Source organism: Carassius gibelio, chromosome A18, assembly GCF_023724105.1.
Source record: "Carassius gibelio isolate Cgi1373 ecotype wild population from Czech Republic chromosome A18, carGib1.2-hapl.c, whole genome shotgun sequence".
NCBI classification, from domain to species: domain Eukaryota; kingdom Metazoa; phylum Chordata; class Actinopteri; order Cypriniformes; family Cyprinidae; genus Carassius; species Carassius gibelio.
The window spans coordinates 4,587,992-4,608,749 of NC_068388.1; the positions used below are offsets into that span (position 1 = coordinate 4,587,992).

At 38.9% G+C, this 20,758-nt stretch overlaps 1 protein-coding gene across 2 annotated transcripts in view; it reads right to left on the reverse strand.

Moving 5' to 3' along the window:
- LOC127934042 (FERM domain-containing protein 4A) overlaps window positions 1-20,758 on the reverse strand; it is a 170,133-nt gene that overhangs the window by 89,947 nt on the left and 59,428 nt on the right. The window contains exon 1 of one of the 2 annotated variants that reach the window (XM_052531230.1): window positions 9,531-9,603. The exons of the other annotated variant lie outside the window; for it this stretch is intronic. Coding sequence (XP_052387190.1) covers window positions 9,531-9,563 — 33 coding nt within the window. The 5' untranslated portion in view covers window positions 9,564-9,603. Of the gene's footprint in view, window positions 1-9,530; window positions 9,604-20,758 lie in introns of those variants that run through there. 2 annotated transcript variants of the gene reach the window in all.

Sequence of the window (20,758 nt, forward strand, 5' to 3'; positions counted from 1 at the left end):
CAGGTTTAATTCAAATATTAATCTTTTGTCAAATAAATGTTCTTTCTTTCTTTCTTAATTTACTTATTTACTACTTACATTTAATGCATCCTTTTTTTGGCTAGTTTTATCTTCTGCCAGGCTAAAATTGTATATCCAATTGCTAAAAAAAGAGCAATTACACACATCTCCTTTTCCTCTGGGATGAAGGACCTACTGGCTCAAGAAATTCAGATTTTGGACGGTTTGATCTGATGTTATTCGATTTTCAAATATATTCATAATGATGTGGAAATAGACTGTCTGAAATCCCTGCTTGTCCTTCTCCCGTGGATCTGATTATAAATGAAAGTCAAATGTAAAACCATCTTTTTATGAGAACTAGGCCAGTGCAGAAGATAAGTGGCCCTCACGGGGGGCTCGATTTGGACTTCTGAAGTCTTGCTGAAAAGTGCAAAGGAAACATCTTGAAATCATGTCTATGTTTGTGTTGCTTTGGTCCTTAACATAGTCAGATGAATTCACGAGGAACAAAGTGGAATTGCTCAGAAGGAAACAAGGGCACACACACACACACACACACACATGGGGCAAACAACAAGATATGCACTTGATTACTCATTTAGTCTAAAGCTTTTGGGAGGCATTCTGAGAGCCTGAATGTAGGTCGGTCTCATTAAACTGAATTACAGGAGCATCTCTTTTTGACTGTTGTCTTAATACAGGAAGACAAAAGCACAGATCCAGATGTGAAAACTACAGTGGCCAGCCTGGCCCAGTTCTGCAGGTCCTTCATAAACCACTACTCTCTAGAAGATGCCTGGGAGCCAGAAACAACAGATCACATGTAGGACAGGAGCTGCACTCAATGCGGGACATCTAGAGATCACAATATTAGACTGACTGGGCCCAACAAACAGCCACCCACAAATGCCTTAGCAATCACTCAGAATGCCTTAGTAACCACCTAGCAGCCACTCAGAAAGTCTCATTAAAGGCATAGATGTATTTATGTAACAAAAAAAGAGCGAGAGACTTTGAGGGACAAAGAGAGAGAGAGAGAATAATGGTCTCGGGCCCCTAAGACCCTGCGTGCCTATTACAAATAAGGTAACATATGATTTAACACACACACACACACACACACACACACACACACACACACACACACACACACACACAGGAAGGCAGATTACATTTAGCATTTGAGTGAGATCCGCTAGACAAAGCAAATGTGTATGTCAGTGCCTTTGTTTATGAAAACTATTTATTGTAAATGTCAGTGGATTTTATTTAGAAATTAGCATGACCTTCCTTGTCTTCAAAAATGTGCAAAATAGATTTAGAGGTAAAGATTAGATCTAAGACAAGGATTGATAAATGGGTTAAAGGCCAATTAACTATCCTAAAACAACTATCCTAAAACAAGATTTTGAAATGAAACAGCATTTATAGCTTCCTATTCACACCAGAGGGAGAAAATGTGTCTGTCTCAGTATTTAACATGCACATATGAAAAAGAGAGCAAGAGGGAAAGCGTTGCTCTGTCCTATAGGTAAATGTTTCAATTACTCATCTCTCCAGTCGAGCAGAACACCATGAACGTGGAACAGTCACTGGTGTGTTGTGATGATATTAAAATCACTTTCTCACACAAACACAGGAGAGAGAGATCCACTAAACTGAATTTAAATGATAATACGCTATTAAATACACATTAACAGGGAAGCAACATGAGAACCTTCTGTCACTAGTCATTTCACAGCACATTATAGTCATTGTGGCGAGTGGGGCGGGGCCGAGAGGCGTGGGAGCGAGGAGTGGCCGATACGCCTAATACCCCTGCTCTCCGGTGAGGCCCAGGTGGCCGCGCAACAACTTCCGGTGGCGAACCTCCTGGTCTTCGACGACCTCAAGAGGGCCATTATCCAGCGGGTCGGCCGGTCGCCAGAGCAACATCGCCAGCGCTTCCGGTCCCTGGATTTGGGCGAGGCCGGCCGGCCCTTCGCGATGGCCCAACAGCTCCGGGACTCCTGCCGCAAGTGGCTACTGGCCGAGGGAAGTGACGTGGAGCATGTCGTCGACCTGGTGGTGCTGGAGCAGTTCATCGCTCGGCTTCCCAAGAAGACGGCCGAGTGGGTCCAGTGCCACCGCCCCACGTCGCTGGACTCGGCCATCCATCTGGCGGAGGACCACATGGTGGCGTGCCCAGGGGTCGGCGCACCCCCACCTGCTAACTCTCTCACTCCTCGCTCCCACGCCTCTCGGCCCCGCCCCACTCGCCACAGTCATATTACTGTTCGGTTTTGGAAAATGTGTTTTTCTAAACTAGAAGAGATGGAAATGTTATGGGGTTTGAATTGAAAAACTGTCTTTTGACAGCATGTAACTACTTAGCAACCACTCAGAACACCTTAGCAACCATATATCAACACATTTGAAACCTTGGATGCACTGATAATAAAATTCTGGTTGATACATATTTTCATATTTCGGCCAATAGTAGATAAGTAGAAATACCTTGAATGCACTGATAAAAAAATGCTTGCCAGTACAGATGAGCTGATATGTATTTTCATATTATAGTCAATAAAATATCAATATAATTATTTATGCTAAAAAATAAAACATCTGGCAAACACTGATAATAAAATTCAGGCCGATAAAGACGACAATTAGAATTGTGGCAGCTGCCAAATTTAGACAATGCAAAACCTAGTTGTGTGTGTTGCAAATGAAATGCAACACATATTAAGTCAATGTGAGCTACATTCAGGGCTGTGACATCATCAAACCGCCGGTCCCTCACTGTAGACTCGGCCCCTTCCATTCATGAATCAAAGCACTTCACACTAATCAGCAAGATGAAGACACACTGGAGCGCAGAGGAGGGTGAGTGTGAGTGTGAGTGTGAGTGTGAGCAGGAGACTGTGTGACACAGTCAGCTTTCCTGAAGATGAATGAGCCGTATTACTGAGGGCCTGACTCTGCCCCAATCCTGCAGCCCTAATCAAGGCATGGGGAAAACTACATTGAAATGAGTTGTGTGTGTGTGTGTGTGTGTGTGTGTGTGTGTGCTGATAAGCAGTCTGAATGATGAAACGGTTCCTCTAACGGCCATCTCTCACTGTGACACATCCCCCGTGATGTTAAAATATCCACATATTAGATTATTCCAACAGGAACATTATGAATTCAAACTTGATGTTGATGTCATGGAGATCACATACAGGCATGTTGCGTGTTGAATGTATGAGCACCTTAAATCATCACCCCGCTGAGTGAAACTGCAGATCAGACGATGATGGCATCCCATCAGCCTGCCTGCTGTTTCTATGACAACTGCCGGACTCACAGGGCTACAGTGAGAGAGGTTGGTAAAGTGCTGCAGGTCTGACTGATGCTGATGAGGTAGATCATAAGAATCCTAATGGGACAGTGGGAAGAGCCGCCAGCTGGCCTGTTACTGCACAGCTAGTTCCTACTGTACAATCAAAGCACACACACACACACACACACACACACACACACACACACACACACACACTCTGAACTCCGGCTGGCCCTATATCCTTTCTTGAGGTTTGGTAGGTACCACGGACATGTGGGGTAAATTGCTCTGATTCCATGCATCAATCAGGACCCCAGCCTGGCAGCCCCGGGGACTGTCCGAATCTTTGCCTGATCATTATTCAGACGCTTCATGTAATAACCCTGCTAAGGAAGGGAAGAGAAGGGAAAGGGAAGGAAGGAGATAAGGAACCAAAGGGGAAAAAACAAAGGTAAATGATGGAAAAGTAAAAAGAAAAGGGAAGGCAGAGAATTTAAAGAAAAAAGGCAGGCAACAGAAAAGACAAAAAAAGTAGAGAAGTAAGGGGAATCAAAAGGAAGTGGAGTTGTAAAAGAAAGTAAGGAAAAGGAAGGAAATGACAAATGAAAAGAAAGCTGTAAGCAAAAGGAAAAAAGAAAAATAAACTTAAGTAAAATAAATGGAAAGGAACAGAAAGAAAGGAAAGAAAAGGGAAATAAAAAGAGAAAGCAAAGGATAAGAAACAGAAGGGGAAACAAAAAGGCAAAAGTAAAAACCCAGGAAAAGGACTAGAAATTGAAAGCAAATGAAATGTAACGGAGAAAGGGAAGAAAAAAGGAAAAGAATAGCTTGATGAATTATGAATGTCAGTGAGTCTCATTAGCATAAGGACAAAGGCGTTTCTACAGGGAGGGTCTGACAGAAGGGTCACGGCCTCTGTGTGTCTGTCCTCTCCTCGTCCTCTGTCCACACACACACACACACACACACACACCGCTTCACAGTCTCACTGCCTGCAGCATTCACTTAAAACAGGCTGCAACAGTCTGGCCACTGACCCTATTATAATAATAAGACAATATTCTAATCATACTTTTCACACACATACTTTTACACTTTTTACTTGTAGGACAAAGATTTACCATGGCAACTTATTTTGGTCAAAATAATACCATATTATATAGAACAAAATAATACCATGCTACATGCTACCACTGTTAACCACAGTATATTTAAATGGGATCTCTTTCAGACAATGCAAGACATTTTAAGGATCTTCATATTTAATTTTATGATACATGATAAGACAATATCACAAATGCAATAAAAATAACTACAGTAACTATGGTATTTTGGTAAAAAGCATGGTTATAATAGGACATTTATAATGGAAAACTATGCAATGAATAAGAACATGTAAAGAGTGAAGTATTTCAATGCAGTTAGAAACCAAATATCAAACCTAATAATTAAGCTAGAGCTCTTTTCAAAGCTAACTTTTGCTCACATCCAGCATCTTTTTAATGGAGCCAATACTGAGATCATGTAAATGCAACTGAATAAAATCTCAGTTAAATTAAGTGATCATGATCAAAACTGGCGCAGTTTCTCGCAGCACTTCACCCAGATAATCACTTCCTCATTAACTGTCTGTAGACTAGCTGCTCTCTCACCCCCATCACTACAACCGGTCAGATCCCCGCTTCATTAGTGCAGCAATAACAGCTGGGAGATGGAGTTGACAAACCCGCTTCCAACATGGACACCACCTGTCTGTTACGCTCCAATAGTTTGCTCTTTTACAGGGAACCGACAGAGAGATGGAGCTCGTTTCTGTTATTTGGTTGAGTAATTCAATCAGCTGTTTCCTAACTCGTGTTCAGGTTTTGACCATTGCTCTCTTCTTTGACCTGGAATATCATACCAGCTGTTTTACTGTTAATTAACAAAAATGGGAAGGATACTGCAATAGAGATGGAAAGACTGCCAGTGGGGGAGATAGAGGTTTGGGCCAAAGAAACTCCAGTCTATCTCTGTGTCTCCATAGTTTTTGCTTTGGAGGTCTCTGTCTTAATAGATCCATCTGTTAGTTTGAGCATGGACAGCTGTAATACTGCTTACCACAATGACACCACAAACACAGACCAACAATCAAATGTATAATGACACACAAACACACACACAAAATATTTGGAACTGTAGTCAACATGAATGTTCCATTGTAGTTGATTAACATTATAGGAATACTGTAGTTCATGCAAAAATGTAAATTCTGAATCAGAATCACATTTATCGCAGAAAGGCACACATACAGTGTATATATATATATATACACACACACACACACACACACACAAACATATAAATGGAGAGAAAAAAAGTGACATTCAATGTGCATGATGTGTAAACAGGCTGTGAAAAGTCTGTCATCATTCACTCACCCTCATGTTTATATCTTCATTGGAAAACCAAATGAGATGTTTGACTGAATGTCAGAGCTGTTTTATTCCATATAATGAAAGTTTGGGTCATTTATAACATGCATTTGGGAATGTAACATACAACAATAATCTTTAAAAACTTTCTACAGAGGCATTTCTCTGTTATGCCTTTTTTAGCAATAGTAATCACTTTACAATTATTATTATTATTATTATTATTATTATTATTATTATTATTATTATTATATAATCTGTTTTATAGAAAATGTGCAAAATGTGCAAAAAAAAGGGGGGGGGGGCATTTAATGTATGCATTTTAATTTGCAATTACATTTTTTTCTTCCAAATTGTGCAGACCTGAAAAAAAGAAAAAGAAAAAAAAGAAAAGAAAAAAGAAACATTGATTGACAGATTTATTTACACAAAAGAAAGTAAGTAACACAGGTTTAGGTGAATAAATGATGACAGAACAAGCATTTTTGGTGTGAACTATACCTTTAACAGGTTGATTTTAAAGTTTTTGAATTCATTAATAGATACAATAGAACCTAGGCATCTACAAATGACTGAGGAAATTCAGTATACTGTGCACATCTTTAACACCCATTCCTCAACTAAAGTCTAACCTCATCTAAAGTCTAATTACACACACAGAGACACAAAATCACACACACATACTTGGTTTCCTTCAATAGCTTCTGACATGTAATCCAAGATAACATCTGCTCATTGATCTACTCTGAGTCTAATGGAACTGATAGAAATCACCTTGTCTATACTCCTACACGTCATTTAGAACTTAAGACACTGTTTGTGTGTGTGTGTGTGTGTGTGTGTGTGTGTGTGTGTGTAGGTCAGCACATAGAAATCCTTTAGAGGATATTTTTTTCTAGTTTTTGATCTACTGGCCTACATACATACATTAAGGAGCCTGACAAACCTAATCTAACACACATGAACAACAAGAAATGAGGAAAAGCAAGAAACTTTGCTCATGTTAAGAGTCAAACATACTTAGCCTCATTTAATGACATATTATAAGTCGTAGTCCAAAGTCAGATTTCACAAAACTGTCACAAAGATGTGAATCTTATATGAAGCTGCATTCACATACCATTTTGCCTTCATTATGTGAAACTTATGGGTGAAACAGAATATTCAAAACAGAAAATGTAAAGCACACTAAACACTAAATTGATTGAAAGTCAATGTGTTTTTTTGAATTAGTTTTTTTTTATTAAATGCCAGAAATAAGCTCAAGATAATTTCACATTTAATTTACAATTAAATACATCAGTAATACCCCACTCTACACCCCACTGTTCTTGCACTTGTGCTCTTGCAATCTAACTCAAACTTTCCAAACTGCACATTTTAAATAAAGACTGAAATAGCAGAAGCTTGGTGATCATGTGACCAGTTTGTTAACATTTTACTTTTGCCTATTCTAGTTTGAGATTCGTAAAAGTTGTGAAGATAAACAAAATGCTTAAGAATCAATAGCTCACTAGGGTTTCATGTGTGGCAAACACTGATGCTGATCAAATACAATACACTTTCGAACAGTGTGTTTCTATAACTCTTAAGAGAGTCTACAAAACCCCTGCAGACTTAGATTGAGGAATAACGTATTGCATTTCTGCTGTCTGCTCCTAATAGACAAGACTGCTGACATCTCTTTATCTCCCTTTCTCTCCATCTCTGTTTTTCATGCATGGCTAAACTTGACTCATTGATAATTGCTGCCTCAGCACCACAATACAGTGGTGGATTTACACACACACACACACACACATAATGAAGACCAGTTGACAGTATCACTTAGTAAATGAATGTATGCTAATTAAATTAAATTATCCTAAAGCCACACAGTTTGAAATGGTTTATATTAGAAAGTAGAACAAACATCCTGCTGTGCTGGCAATCTGTTGGCCTCATGTAAACACACACACACACACACACACACACACACACACACACACACACACACATACACACACACACACCCACACACGAACACAGACCATGAGCTGATAGACTGAAACCAAAAACCAACAGTATCAGGAGAGACCAACGGCAGCCCACTTGTCCTGTGTGATGAGTGGGAATAAGTTAATGCATTTCAGTAAATTATGATTTGAGCATGTGACATCAGAAGAGTTCTGAAATAAAGAGGATTATGCACATTTTCTTGCAACATTTGCGACATTGAACAGGTGAACTCTAGAAAGATCAAGCTTACTTTCTTCCATTTCATTTCAATTCAGATCATGGCGGTGTCATTAAAGCGAAAACAGTACAAACTAAAAACAACAAATGAAATTCTGAAATGCATATTGCATAGTATTTCTACACTGAATATACGAACTACTTTAAAAAAAAAAAAAAAAAATTATATATATATATATATATATATATATAAAAAAAAAAAAATATATATATATATATATATATATATATATATATATATATATATATATATATATATATAAATTTTTTTACTTAATTTAAAATATTACTTTTAAAAAAATATATATAATTAATTGTGTAAAACATTTTTAAAACACTTTTGCATTGTTACAAAAAATCTATATCAGGTGAATGCTGCTCTTTTTAACTTTGTATTCATCAAAGAGTCCTGAATTATTTTATTTTAATCACAGTTTCCACAAAAAAATTATAAATATTTCAACATTTATAATAATAAAAAAATGTTACTTGAGCAGCAAATCAGCATATTAGAATTTCTGAAGGATTCTGTGACACCAAAGACTGGAGTAATGATAAAATAAATAAATAGCTTAAATAGCTAAATGCAAAATAGAAACTTTTAAGTGATATCAGACTTCTTTGATCTCACTGTGAAAAATAAAATCAATATTTTATAATATTGTATTGCAGTATCTATATGCCAAAAAATGATCTCATCATAACCTTCTTCAAATCTCATCACAACCAATTCTCTCTCTCTCTCTCTCTCTCTCTCTCTCTCACACACACACACACACACACACACACACACACACACGCACACACACATACATATTTATTAAGGCATTAAAGTTTGAAGTGCTACACTGTTGCCATCTGGAAGGCTTGTGTGGATGCATCACCTGTATGATTATGATTTCTATAAACTCACTCCCACACACATCACTGCTTGATCCGCCTGCCGCACTATTATGTGCTCACACACTATTCTGAAACCACACATTTAGGGAGCTGGATGGAGTACGCCTGAAAAATCAAAAGAGCGAGAGATGAGATGAGATGTCACAGATGACACTTTCTATAAACGCGGATCACTGGACTCAAATGAAAATAGTTATGAATTCAATATGACTGTTTATACTTTTGCATCTGCAGACAATGATCGATTGACATTGTTTCAACTCAATCTCTCTTTTACTTCTCTCTCTGCATTTGTATTCAGCATCAAGCGCACAAATACACACACACGTTAAAGTCCGTCCTACTGTAGACTTCACCTCAACTTGCTGTTTGTGAATTATACCTCTTAATTTGGCATCCACCACCACACTAGCTCTCAATTCGACCGAAAACACTAGGATGAATGTAAGAAGCCACCCACATTTCACTAAAACAACTAAATAAATCCCCAAAAATCATAAAATAAAGCCACCACAGCCTTTTAATCTGGTCATCTCACACTCTCAGACTTTATGTGCTGTCTCCAGGCAGAACGGGACATTATAAACCCACATTTTTACCGGCACTCTCTCTCCCTCCTCTCATTCTATAACATTTTTCCTGTATCCCTCGGCAACCAGAGCACTTACCCGTGTGCGCATGGGAGAAAGCAGCCCTTCCATATCTTCTGTTCATTCGTCAGAATACCCACAATCCATTCACTTGACCATCATCGCTCTGGTAACGTATCCAAACCAGTCCACGCTCACCGAGCAATGAGCGCAGCTCTGGGCGCACACCCGTGGATGCTCACACACACACACACACACTCAACGTCAGAGCATCCCCCTCCCCTGCAAGAAAGCCTCTGTGTGTGTGTGTGTGTTCATAGACCGTTGGAGTTCGTACTTGAGAAAACGTTGCTGCACTGTGTGTGCATGTGTGTGTAATAAACATCCACTAGCATCATCAACCTCTATTAAAACACAGCATTTCTCTTTCCACCTAATTTCAAAATCACTGCTGCTCAGTTGAGGAAAGGATATTTGGACTCTTGTGTGAAATGAGCATTTCTCTGTTCCAATGCCAAGTAAACTGCCTACCTAGGCAAATAATTAAAAATAATGAAAACCTAATAAAAATATTTATAAATAGCATCTGTATGCATAGATATATTTTATACAGTTGTAACAGGGCTGTTCTAGGTGGGGATTGAACCCGGGTCTGTTTGGGCTAACTCCCCACTAAATGAATCCAAGAGCAGGGATGATCAAATGGCCAGGAGTCGTGGGTCTTCAACAAGACAAAAAACTTTACTAATAAAAGGTGCAACAAAACAAGAGAAGCTGTGCTTCCAAAAAACAGTACAAAGAAAAATAGACACAAGGGTCCAAAGACTTAAACTTAAACTTTGACAGACTTAGCTTGCAACAGGTAACATAGGCTCCAGACTGAACAATAAGGCATGGCATACACTTAAATAGGGCAAGACACAGGTGTGAGGCATCAGGCATAATGAGTGGTAGGGTTCAGCAGGAGTCTGGTGAGGGTTGCCACCTGCCGACCAGGAGGAAAATAGCAGTCCTGTTAAGGATTCCTTACAACAGTATTATAAAAGTACTATCATATAATAAATATTAAACAATAAAACACTTATACACAATAAACACACATAACATTTAAAATACGATTCATAAACCAGTATAGCAATTAGGGGTGTAATGATATACCAATGCAATGGTTCGGTTCATATCACGGTTTTGGAGCCTCGGTTCGGTTCTGTCCGGTTCTGTTTGCTGTGGGGGTAGGGTTCATCGCATGGCACCTGCAATGCTAAATAACACTAGATTCATTTCTTTAAAAAAACTGTTGCTTTGTAAAGTGTCACCAAAAAAATCTATTGCCTCAAAGAAATTTGAATAAATAAACTCAAATAATGAGTAAAATCACTGAATAGCATTACTTAGGCTACATACAAAAATGCATGTGCCATGGATAAATAAAATAGAATAGCCGAACGATAAAAAAAGATTTTAATTAGTGTTCCTGTAGCTCAACTGGTAGAGCACTGCGCTAGCAAGCAAGCAAGCGCAAGGTTGGGGGTTTGATACCCCGGGAACACATGATATGTAAAAATTGATAACCTGAATGCACTGTAAGTTGCTTTGGATAAAAGCGTCTGCTAAATGCATTAATTCAATTTAATCAAACATGAAATAACTAAATCTGACACTCAAGAGTCACGAGCTGTTTGAGAGGCAGTTGTGTGTGCTTCGGCTGAAGTCTCTATAATAGTGTTCTCATTATAATGTTGTGTATATGACAGTCCCAGTCATAGTTATTAATATTCTACATTGTTGTTTGTGCTGCATGCTGATAAGATAATCACCATAGTAGGTCTACAATAAACCGCTTTTCTGCAACTCAAATGAATCTTATGAGATTAATATATACACATGAAATACATAGAAACAGAATACTGCAATTTACAGTTCCACAAAAGGCTGTGAGTGGCTGCACAAGTGAACTTGACTGTGTTAGTCATGTGGATAACTCTGTGGACACATTCTTTCCATAACAACATGCTGAAACAAGGCATTATTTACAGTCGTGTTCTCATTATAATTCTTTTATGTAACCTAAATTGTCACAGCGCGTGTGGAGACATGAGGTGAGGACTCAAGTTGCAGGAAGAAAAGGTTATTTAATAAAATGAAACCAAACAACAAAAACTACACAGAGGATAAAAACAGGCAGACCAGGGACAACTATATAGGCAGACATAATACACATAACGAGCATCCTTGAAGACAAACAGATCAGCACAGGACTGCAGACACAAGGAGAATAAATAGGCAGACAAGGTGGAGACAGGTGGAACCAATTAAAACAAGATGGGCGGGGTCAGACAATAGACAGCAGAGGACATGGTACCAACAAACACAAGCCATGTGCTCACAAAAACAAAGTGTCGTCTAGTGGCCAGCCAGGGCACACCAGCTAAAGACTATGACAGAATCCCCCTGCTAGGGAGTGTATTCCAGACGCTTCACAGTCCGAAGCACAAAACAAGAGTCCAGGAGGGTGATGGAGAGAAGGCAGAACAGGGGGAGGGATGGTGGGCCAGGCGCGTGGAGTGGAGGAGGGCCTAGAGACTGTGGCAGAGTAAGTGGTGTGGCGGCAAAACAGGACACCAGGGCAGAGCCCGAAGACCACCACAGCCAAACAGCTGGGCTCAAAGATCCCCACAGTAGGGCAGAAGACCACCACAGGCTCGAAGATGGGCTCAAAGACCCCCACAGTGGAGGAGAAGCCCACCATATGCAAGCAGGCAGGCTTGAGGACCACCTCAGTGGTGCTGATGGTGCAGGAGTGGGCTCTTGATTGGACTTTGAAGGCCCCAGGACCAGACAGGGGCTCTGGAGTGGGCTCTGAAGGCTCATGGATTGGAGGGTGTTCATGAGTGGACTCTGAAGGCATGTGGACTGGAGTGAGCTCTGGAGTGAACTCAGATTTGAGTGGGCTCCGTAGCAGGCTCGGAGAGCTCCCTGACTGAAGCGGGCTCTGGAGCAGACTCTGAGGACTCGTGGACTGGAGAAGACTCTAGAGTGGATCCTGAAGGCTTCTGGATTGGAGCGGATTGATGAGGGGACTCTGTGGGCTCCCACTCTGGCTGAGAGCAATGGTGGATCTGCCAACCTGGATGCCAGTCTCAAAAGCCTTGGTCCCACCAGTTGAAGAGGATCTGGACTGGCAGCCATCTTGTGAATAGGCTCAGGAACTGACTGTCTCTCCCTGTGGGCTAGAAAGTCCACAAATGCCCCAAAAGACAGGTGCTCCATGTCAAACCTACTCCAAATTCAGCACAGGACTGCAGACACAAGGAGAATAAATAGGCAGAAATATGAGGAGTGTAACGGAGACAGCTGGAGCCAACTGAAACCATGAGGTAACAAGATGGGCGGGGTCAGACAAATGACAGGAGAGCACATGACACCAACAAACACACAACAAGCCATTTGCTCACAAAAACACAGTGTCCTCTGGTGGACAGCCAGGGCACACCAGCTAAAGACTGTGAAACTATATGACAGATTAGTTCTGCACGTTGCCCTTATTGGTAAACTTTATTAATCAAAGAATCCTGAAAAAATATCAGTTTCCAAAATATATTAAGCAGCGCAACTATTTCCAGCACTGATAATAAACCAACATAATAAAATGATTTCTGAAAGATCATGTGAGTCTTGTGGGTTTCATATGTGGAACATTATTTGCTATTTACACAGACAGCTTCAAATCAGTCACAAGGTTCCATTCAACTTAGTTTGCTCACTATATAGGGCAATAAGTCAACTCACTAGGTTTTTAGCACAGAGCTTCTGTCTTTCATTAACACAATCATTCTCACATCCTAACACACACACACACACACACACACACTCACTCGATTCCTCTCATCTCCTGTCCCTTGAGCCTCAGCCCCGATTCTCAGATCTGAGAGATTTCCTTGCTGTCACAAGTCTGATCTTTCAGAATAAATTATAATATTAACAGGAACGTTTGTAGCTTTACTAATAAATACATCTCTCTCTGCTACACATTTGGGACTTTTACTCCACTTCCCTTCACTTCATTCAAAAGTCACAAGCGCATTAATGAGTTGCAACAGCAATTTCTTTATTCCTTTGCAGTTTCTCATGCACACACACACGACTTTATAGCTTTTAAAGATTCATGCATCATAGTCACCATAGCAACTGTCTCCACCTTGCATATACACTTCGAATTTCCACTTCCTCTCTAGGATTCACTAAAACAACTCACAACATGCAATGATTTCCACTCTACAATGAACAGTAAAATGCCACTTGTTTTCTATCTGATGGTTCTGCAACTGGAGTTTTATCTATCATGTGTTGTTTTCTGTCAATTCAGAGGCTTTTCTCCACCATGACCTTTCAAAAGCCAATGCAGAAATCAATGAACTCTCCAGAGATCAAACTAATCTCTGTTCTTCACCAGCCAAAGCACCTGTCATCACTCTTTATACATGACTGAACCGACCAGAGCAGCATTTATATATCTGTGACTATACACTGTGCATTTACAGTTTATAAAACAGTTAAATAAATCATGAGTACACGGTAAAGGCAAAATTGAGTTTCTTTCATTAGCCAAAACCAGACTGCTTATCCATTATAACAAACTCAGTAAACAAAGGAAATCTATTTGTTGTTTACTGAGCCAAATTTCTGAGCCAATCAATTTGAACACAAATTCACTACAGTACATAGCATTTTGAACACCTAGGTTTTTTGTGGTGTCAACATTGAATGGCAAACTCATCGATCCTCATGCTGACAGGAAGTGTTAAACTTCTTAAGGTACATCCCACTGGCAGCAAAACACACACACATGCTCCACACATACTGTACAACAGGAGAAAATAAGAAAATTCTGACCATAAATATTTCTTACCAGCCATATTTTTATATTAAAGAAATAAAATTATATATGCACACACACACACACACACACACACACACATGTAATTAAATAGTTATTTTTAAAATATAGAAGAATATGAAAGTAATGATCATTTCAATTATCAAAATTTTTCAAAGACAAAGAATATAAGAAGATTAATAAAATAAGCATATAAGAATAAGAATAAAAGTTTTTTCCTTTTATTTTTACATACATATTTCTTTACTTTTTTTACTCATATAGAAGTAAATGGCCTGTGTGTGTGTGTGTGTATGCATGTTACTAACAAAGTTAAATGGCTTCTGTAAATAAGTTTTATTCACTTGCCAAAAACAATTTTTATTTGAGTTTGGCAAGAGTTCATTTTGGACCCTGCATAGAGGCGAAGCAGTCCATGCAGCCCCTCAGTGATTTGCTTAAAACACACAGAGAACCATATGATCCCACAAAAGATATAGCACTACATCATCAGTGGTTGACATGGCAATAGAGGGCTGAACATTGTGTCTCTGGGGAAATATTAACTCTGATATCCAGACAGATCTAGGCTGAGGAACAAAAAGATTATTATCTGCTGGATGCTTTTATTAGGCATAGAAAATAATCACCCATTTAAAATAATCACATTTAGTAGCTTTGCAGCCTGAAATTAAATTGAACAGTTTTTATTTTATCCAGCTGTGTATACTCAGTGCAACTTATAACATCCAAGTGAAAGATAGAACACCAATATGTCAGAAAAAAAATCAAGGATCCCAACCCTTGTGTAAGTATTTTGTTGAACCACCTTTTAGTGCCTTCCGTTCAGTTGTGGATGCAGTCTTCAAGTCATTCCACAGATTTTCAATGGGGTTTAAGTCTTGGCTCTGACTTGGGCCTCGCAAGGCATGCTTTTCCTCCTTCAACCCCTCTGTGGTCAGTTTTGCTGTGTACTTTGGGTCATTGTCATTTTAGAAGGTAAACCTTCTTCACATTGACAACTTTCTGGCAGAGGGCAGCAGATCTTCCTCAATAATTTGACAGTATTTTGCCCCATCCATTTTTCCTTCTATCCTGACAAGTGATCCAGTCCCTGCTGCACAGAAACACCCCTATAACAGGATATTTCCACCTCCATGCTTTACTGGAGGAATGCTGTTCTTTTGATGGGTAGCTGTATTGGATTTCCAACAGACATATCATTTGGTGTTCAGGCCAAATAATTTCATCGGCCTCAGAATCTGCAAGGTGTGTTTTGGCAAAGCTCAGTCAGACTGCAATTGGCCTTTCTTGAGAAGTGGCTTTTTTCTTGCAACCCTCCCATACAAGCCACATTTGTGGAGAATGTGATATTGTGGTCACATGCACACAATGACCTCTTTGTCATAAAGTCCCACAATTGCTTCTTGGCCTCCTCTCTGAGCAGTTTCCTCCTGGCTCTTTCATTCAGTCTGGAGCGACGTCCTGATGCAGGGATGGTCTTTGTTGTACCAAATATCTTCCACTTCTTAATAATAGACTTCCCTGTTCTTCTAGGCATTGATACATACTTTGAAATGGATACAAAAACATCTCCACAACTTATTACTTATTATACTGGAGATCTTTTGACAGTGCCTTGTCACCCACAGTTGATTGTTTGCTTCAGTTGCAAGACCAAGGACAATAATGCTCCAGGAAAGCTGTTCTCATGCTGAGCTAATCAAAATGTGCACGGCGGATCACAGTTGAAAGTCAAATGGCTTGTTGTGCCATCGAGAAGGTGATTAGCTACACCTGATTGAGTTTACAAGTCATTTTTAGGAGGGGGAGTGATCCTTTTTCCAACTCTGTGATCCTGTTTTTTCATTTTTTCTGACATTTTGGTGTTATATCTTTTACTAGAGTAAACACAGCTGAGTAAAAGAAAAATGGTGTTTGTCTTCATTTCAGGCTGCAAAGCAACAAAATGTGATCATTTTAAAAGGGGGTGGGGTGATTATTTTCTATATCCACTGTACATATAGTTAGGATCTTCACCCCTGGAAACAAGAGAGACACATGCTTCACAGTGGGAGAGCTCTGGACTAATGTCTGTAATCATCAATTAGTCTCCATTAACATAACAAGCTAAAATTAACCAATTAAGAATTAATCAGGCCAATAACTTTAAAAAGCGTTTCCATCTCGACTGAAGGTCACAATAGGAATTAGACTTCTTTATTAATTCATTGTGGATGTTTGTAGGATTGGAGAAAGCTTAATTAATTAGCTCCCGCTGAGAGGGTATTCCTACAAAATCAGGGGATTTTTATTAAGAACACTTTGAAAAGCAGAAAAAAAAGATGTTTTCATACCAGTGGTACTTCATTTTAATTATATACAATTAAAGATTTAATATTTTGAACTACTTTTTTTTTAATTATTTTAGTAATTAATTTTTTTGTGCTTTGTCATTTTATTGCTTTTTTATATAGTGCTATTTAGGTTTCATTTATTATTATTTTATTTCAGTTGTAGTTTAAGTTCTTTTTTTAATTTTGTTACAGCTTATTTCAGGGCAATATTTAACATTTTCATTTCAAGTTTTTTTTTTTTTTTTTCTAAAATTAATTCACCATTTTATTTCAGATTTATTTCAATTAACAACAATTATTTTAATAGTTTTAGTAGTAATAGTTTTGTTATAGCTTATTTACTTTAAGTACCATAGTGTTACTTTTAAATTGTTGTCATTTTTTAAAGAAATTCAAACAATAAATACATATATTTTTTTGGCTCTTTAATTTTTCGTGACAGATTGCTGTAGCACCTCAGTTCAAGAGGCACGTGAACCGATCATCTCTTTCTCTGTTATAGTACAAAATAAAGAACACCAGAAGGTGTTGTTTCAACCGGAAATATGTCAATACACAACATTTACAAGTCCACCGAAGGTAATCTACTCTCCTGTCTGTTTATTTTGTCGGAAAAATGCCACATTTGACAATATGATTGGTCAGATCACCTGTAAATCATGCTCCTTGGTGAAGGGTAAATTGAATGCTAAAACCATGATTTATTTTGCAAATGGTACCTTGAAAAACATATAAATACCATGGTACATAAAAATGGTAATCATTTGTTACCATAGTATTGTCGTCTAGTACCATGGTGCTGACACAAGGACACACTTCCAAAGACACAAGCAGCAGATGCAACATGAGCAGCTCAGTCACCATGGCAAACGGAGACAACAATGAGCTGTGGCAGAATCGATGTGTTAAAGTGATGATCAATGACGGGCACACGTCCCCATGCAGCCAACAGCAGAGCTGTCATATTATCTGTCAGCAGTTACCCACCCTCAGGGCCGTGCGCGTGTGTGTGTGTGTGTGTTACTGATAACTGCACTGCTGCTGCATTGATTTGATGCTGATGCTGATATTTGGGCTTCAGGCTTGTTTGAAGAGCATTAACATGTCTGTTCCTGTTCCAACACACGTGTGGAGCACACATGTATGAACTAGCAAATCGATCATCATGAAGTTCACGCTGAAATATCTGCACAACATTCACTCATATCCCTGATGGCTGTGAGTAAATACACTACAGAGATACAGTTTCTGCTCTCACTCCCTCATCATTTTAATTTGAGCACAGAGGCAACTCTAGCATTTCAGCATGAGGAGGGCTGAGCTCAGTGTGAATCACACGCTGACTTTAAGGTGGACTGACTGTGACTAAGGTATCTATATGACAACAGGTGAAAATATGTACTCCAATCAATTTCAAAAAATTGTTTTATTATTGCTGAAACATTTCTATGCAACTATATGTATACAAAAAGGTAAAAGCAAGGATGCAGGGATATAAAAATTCTGGCTGCCAAATAATTTTTTTGTTTTTGTTATGCTGGACAACTAAGTGCTAATATGTTAATATTAAAATTATGTACTATTTTGCAAACATTAAAAAAACATTTTAAACGCAAAGTGAATTTTGACATTAAAACATTATAATATTCATTAAGAATTTTTTTTTAAGTTTACTAAAAACAAAACATCTAACAATAACATAAATGTTTTTTTAAAGATTAATTTTAAGTGCTAGAGGACTGCAAAGGTAATCTAAATAATATTACTAACAAAAACTAAGATCAATATGATATCAATATATCAAAATAATTAGTAATAATAATATAGGGATTGAGCCAACTGAATGTGCAAAACAACACAGCTTTATGTCCATCCGGGTCAGCCACTCACTATATGGAAGAAAAATACTTTCAGTAGATTTAACAACTAGGAAGATGAGGATTCAGTGCATGAAATTTAACATTACAAATTTATGCTACTTCCTCACTCAAGCAATATCACAGCATGTTACTGCAGGCCATGCTTTTATATATCAATAAAGGTGACAGAAATACCCAATAAAGCGGGTCCTGCATGCTGTGCTCTCTCTTTCTCTCCTTGTGTGTGTGGAGACCCTGCAAACACTGGGGTATGAAGTCACTTGCTCCGCAGTCGCCTAGCAACTGTCGTCAGGGGCAACCCCTGCCTGGCTTTCCAGACAGCAAGCAGTGATGACTGCATCTGTGTTTCTTCTTTGCTTCTCTCTCTGATTTTTTTTTTTTTTAGTGGGGGTGGGAGACAGCAGGAAACAAGCTGGACAGCAAGGTCTGTCCATCATCTCCGATCTCCGTCTCTCTCTCCTGCCTCCAGTGCCAGGGCAAACACACACACACACACACACACACACACACAAATACAAACACATGACAGCCAGCCAGTGTCTGCTCTGTGACGTCCATTCATTCAGCTAATGGCTAAACATTATTTTTCAAGCTATTCTTCCCCTTTCAAAAAAGACTCGCAATCTATCTCTGCTGCGTCCGCGGTTAACATCATCACTACATTCACAATATTATTAGATGAAGTCTGATTTTTAATGCACATTGTACGTGAAAAAATTGGTTCGTGAGTGACACAGGACAGGAATTGGTTGGCAAAAACAGCTGAATGCAAATAACACAATTCACATATATAATTGTGCATAATTAGAATGATCAACTTTGTAAGGCTGTGAGTCCACCAAAACTTATTATTTTTGCACAAATTACTCATTTGAGTATGCATTTAATTATGAATTTTTTTTTTCAAGCTTTTTGTCATGTCAATAATGCAGCACAGGATTTGGGCTTTTTGCAACTTATGCTCATATTAATACATTTAAACGTCTCATTTTAAGTTTTTGATAATTTGATCATTTTGATAACCTCCGTATTTTTGCCCAAATTCATCCAGATGTTTGATAGATTTACAAAAGTGTCCATTTTCCTAGTCACTCTTTTTTGTTGTGTCGTTAAGCACCAGAGGACTCAATTCCTCTGAACAGAAATCATTCCCTCCCATAACAGAGAGATTACTGTTATCCCCACAGAGTGAATATTGCAATACATTTAAGGAGATAAAAGAGGACATAATGAAATATCACTCCCTTGATAGTCTTGCATTTCTTTCTATATTAGCAGAGGGTTTTTATCTCTGGTCATCTGCATTTCAGTACAGAAGTTCAGCTCTAAGATAAAGATGATGCTGATTAGCACAGACAATCATCGCAAGAATGATAGATAGACGAACGAGATATAATAGAACAGCAGATAGACAGAACAATCGAACGATAGATAGATACAGTAGATAGATAGATAGATAGAGAGATAAATATTCTTTAAAGGGGGGGTGAAATGCTATTTCATGCATACTGAGTTTTTTACACTGTTAAAGAGTTGGATTCCCATGCTAAACATGGACAAAGTTTCAAAAATTAAGTTGTACGTTTGAAGGAGTATTTCTGTTCCAAAAATACTCCTTCCTGTTTGTCACAAGTTTTGGAAAGTTTTTTTTTCGAGTATGGCTCTGTGTGACGTTAGATGGAGTGGAATTTCCTTATATGGGTCCTGAGGGCACGTTTGCCGGAAGAGCGCGCGCTCCCGTATAGCAGAGCACTGAGAGAGGCTGAGCACAGCCTGATCAGAGCGAGAGCGTCGCGAAAAGTCACAAAAGAAGTGTATTTTTGGTTGCCAGGGCAAGACAACCCTGCACAGATTACCAAAAAAAAAACAGCATTAAGGGACCAGTGGATGGAGTTTATTTTTACAGAGCATCAACAGAGTTGTGCAAGTGTTTTTGTTTGTTCCCTGCATTTCGAAGATGCTTGTTTTACAAACAAGGCTCAGTCTGACGACGGATTTGCACATCGTTTATTTCTTAAGGATGATGCAATCCCAACGAAAAAGGTTCACGATCTTGTGTTGGAACCGCAGGCGGTGAGTAAAACTGCTTAAAATATCTCTGCCTCCTTGTTAGTGCTTCCGCCTCCCATCGGAGACCCGGGTTTGAGCCCCGCTCGGAGCGAGTCCTTGCTGCTGCTGCTCTCGTTCAGTTTC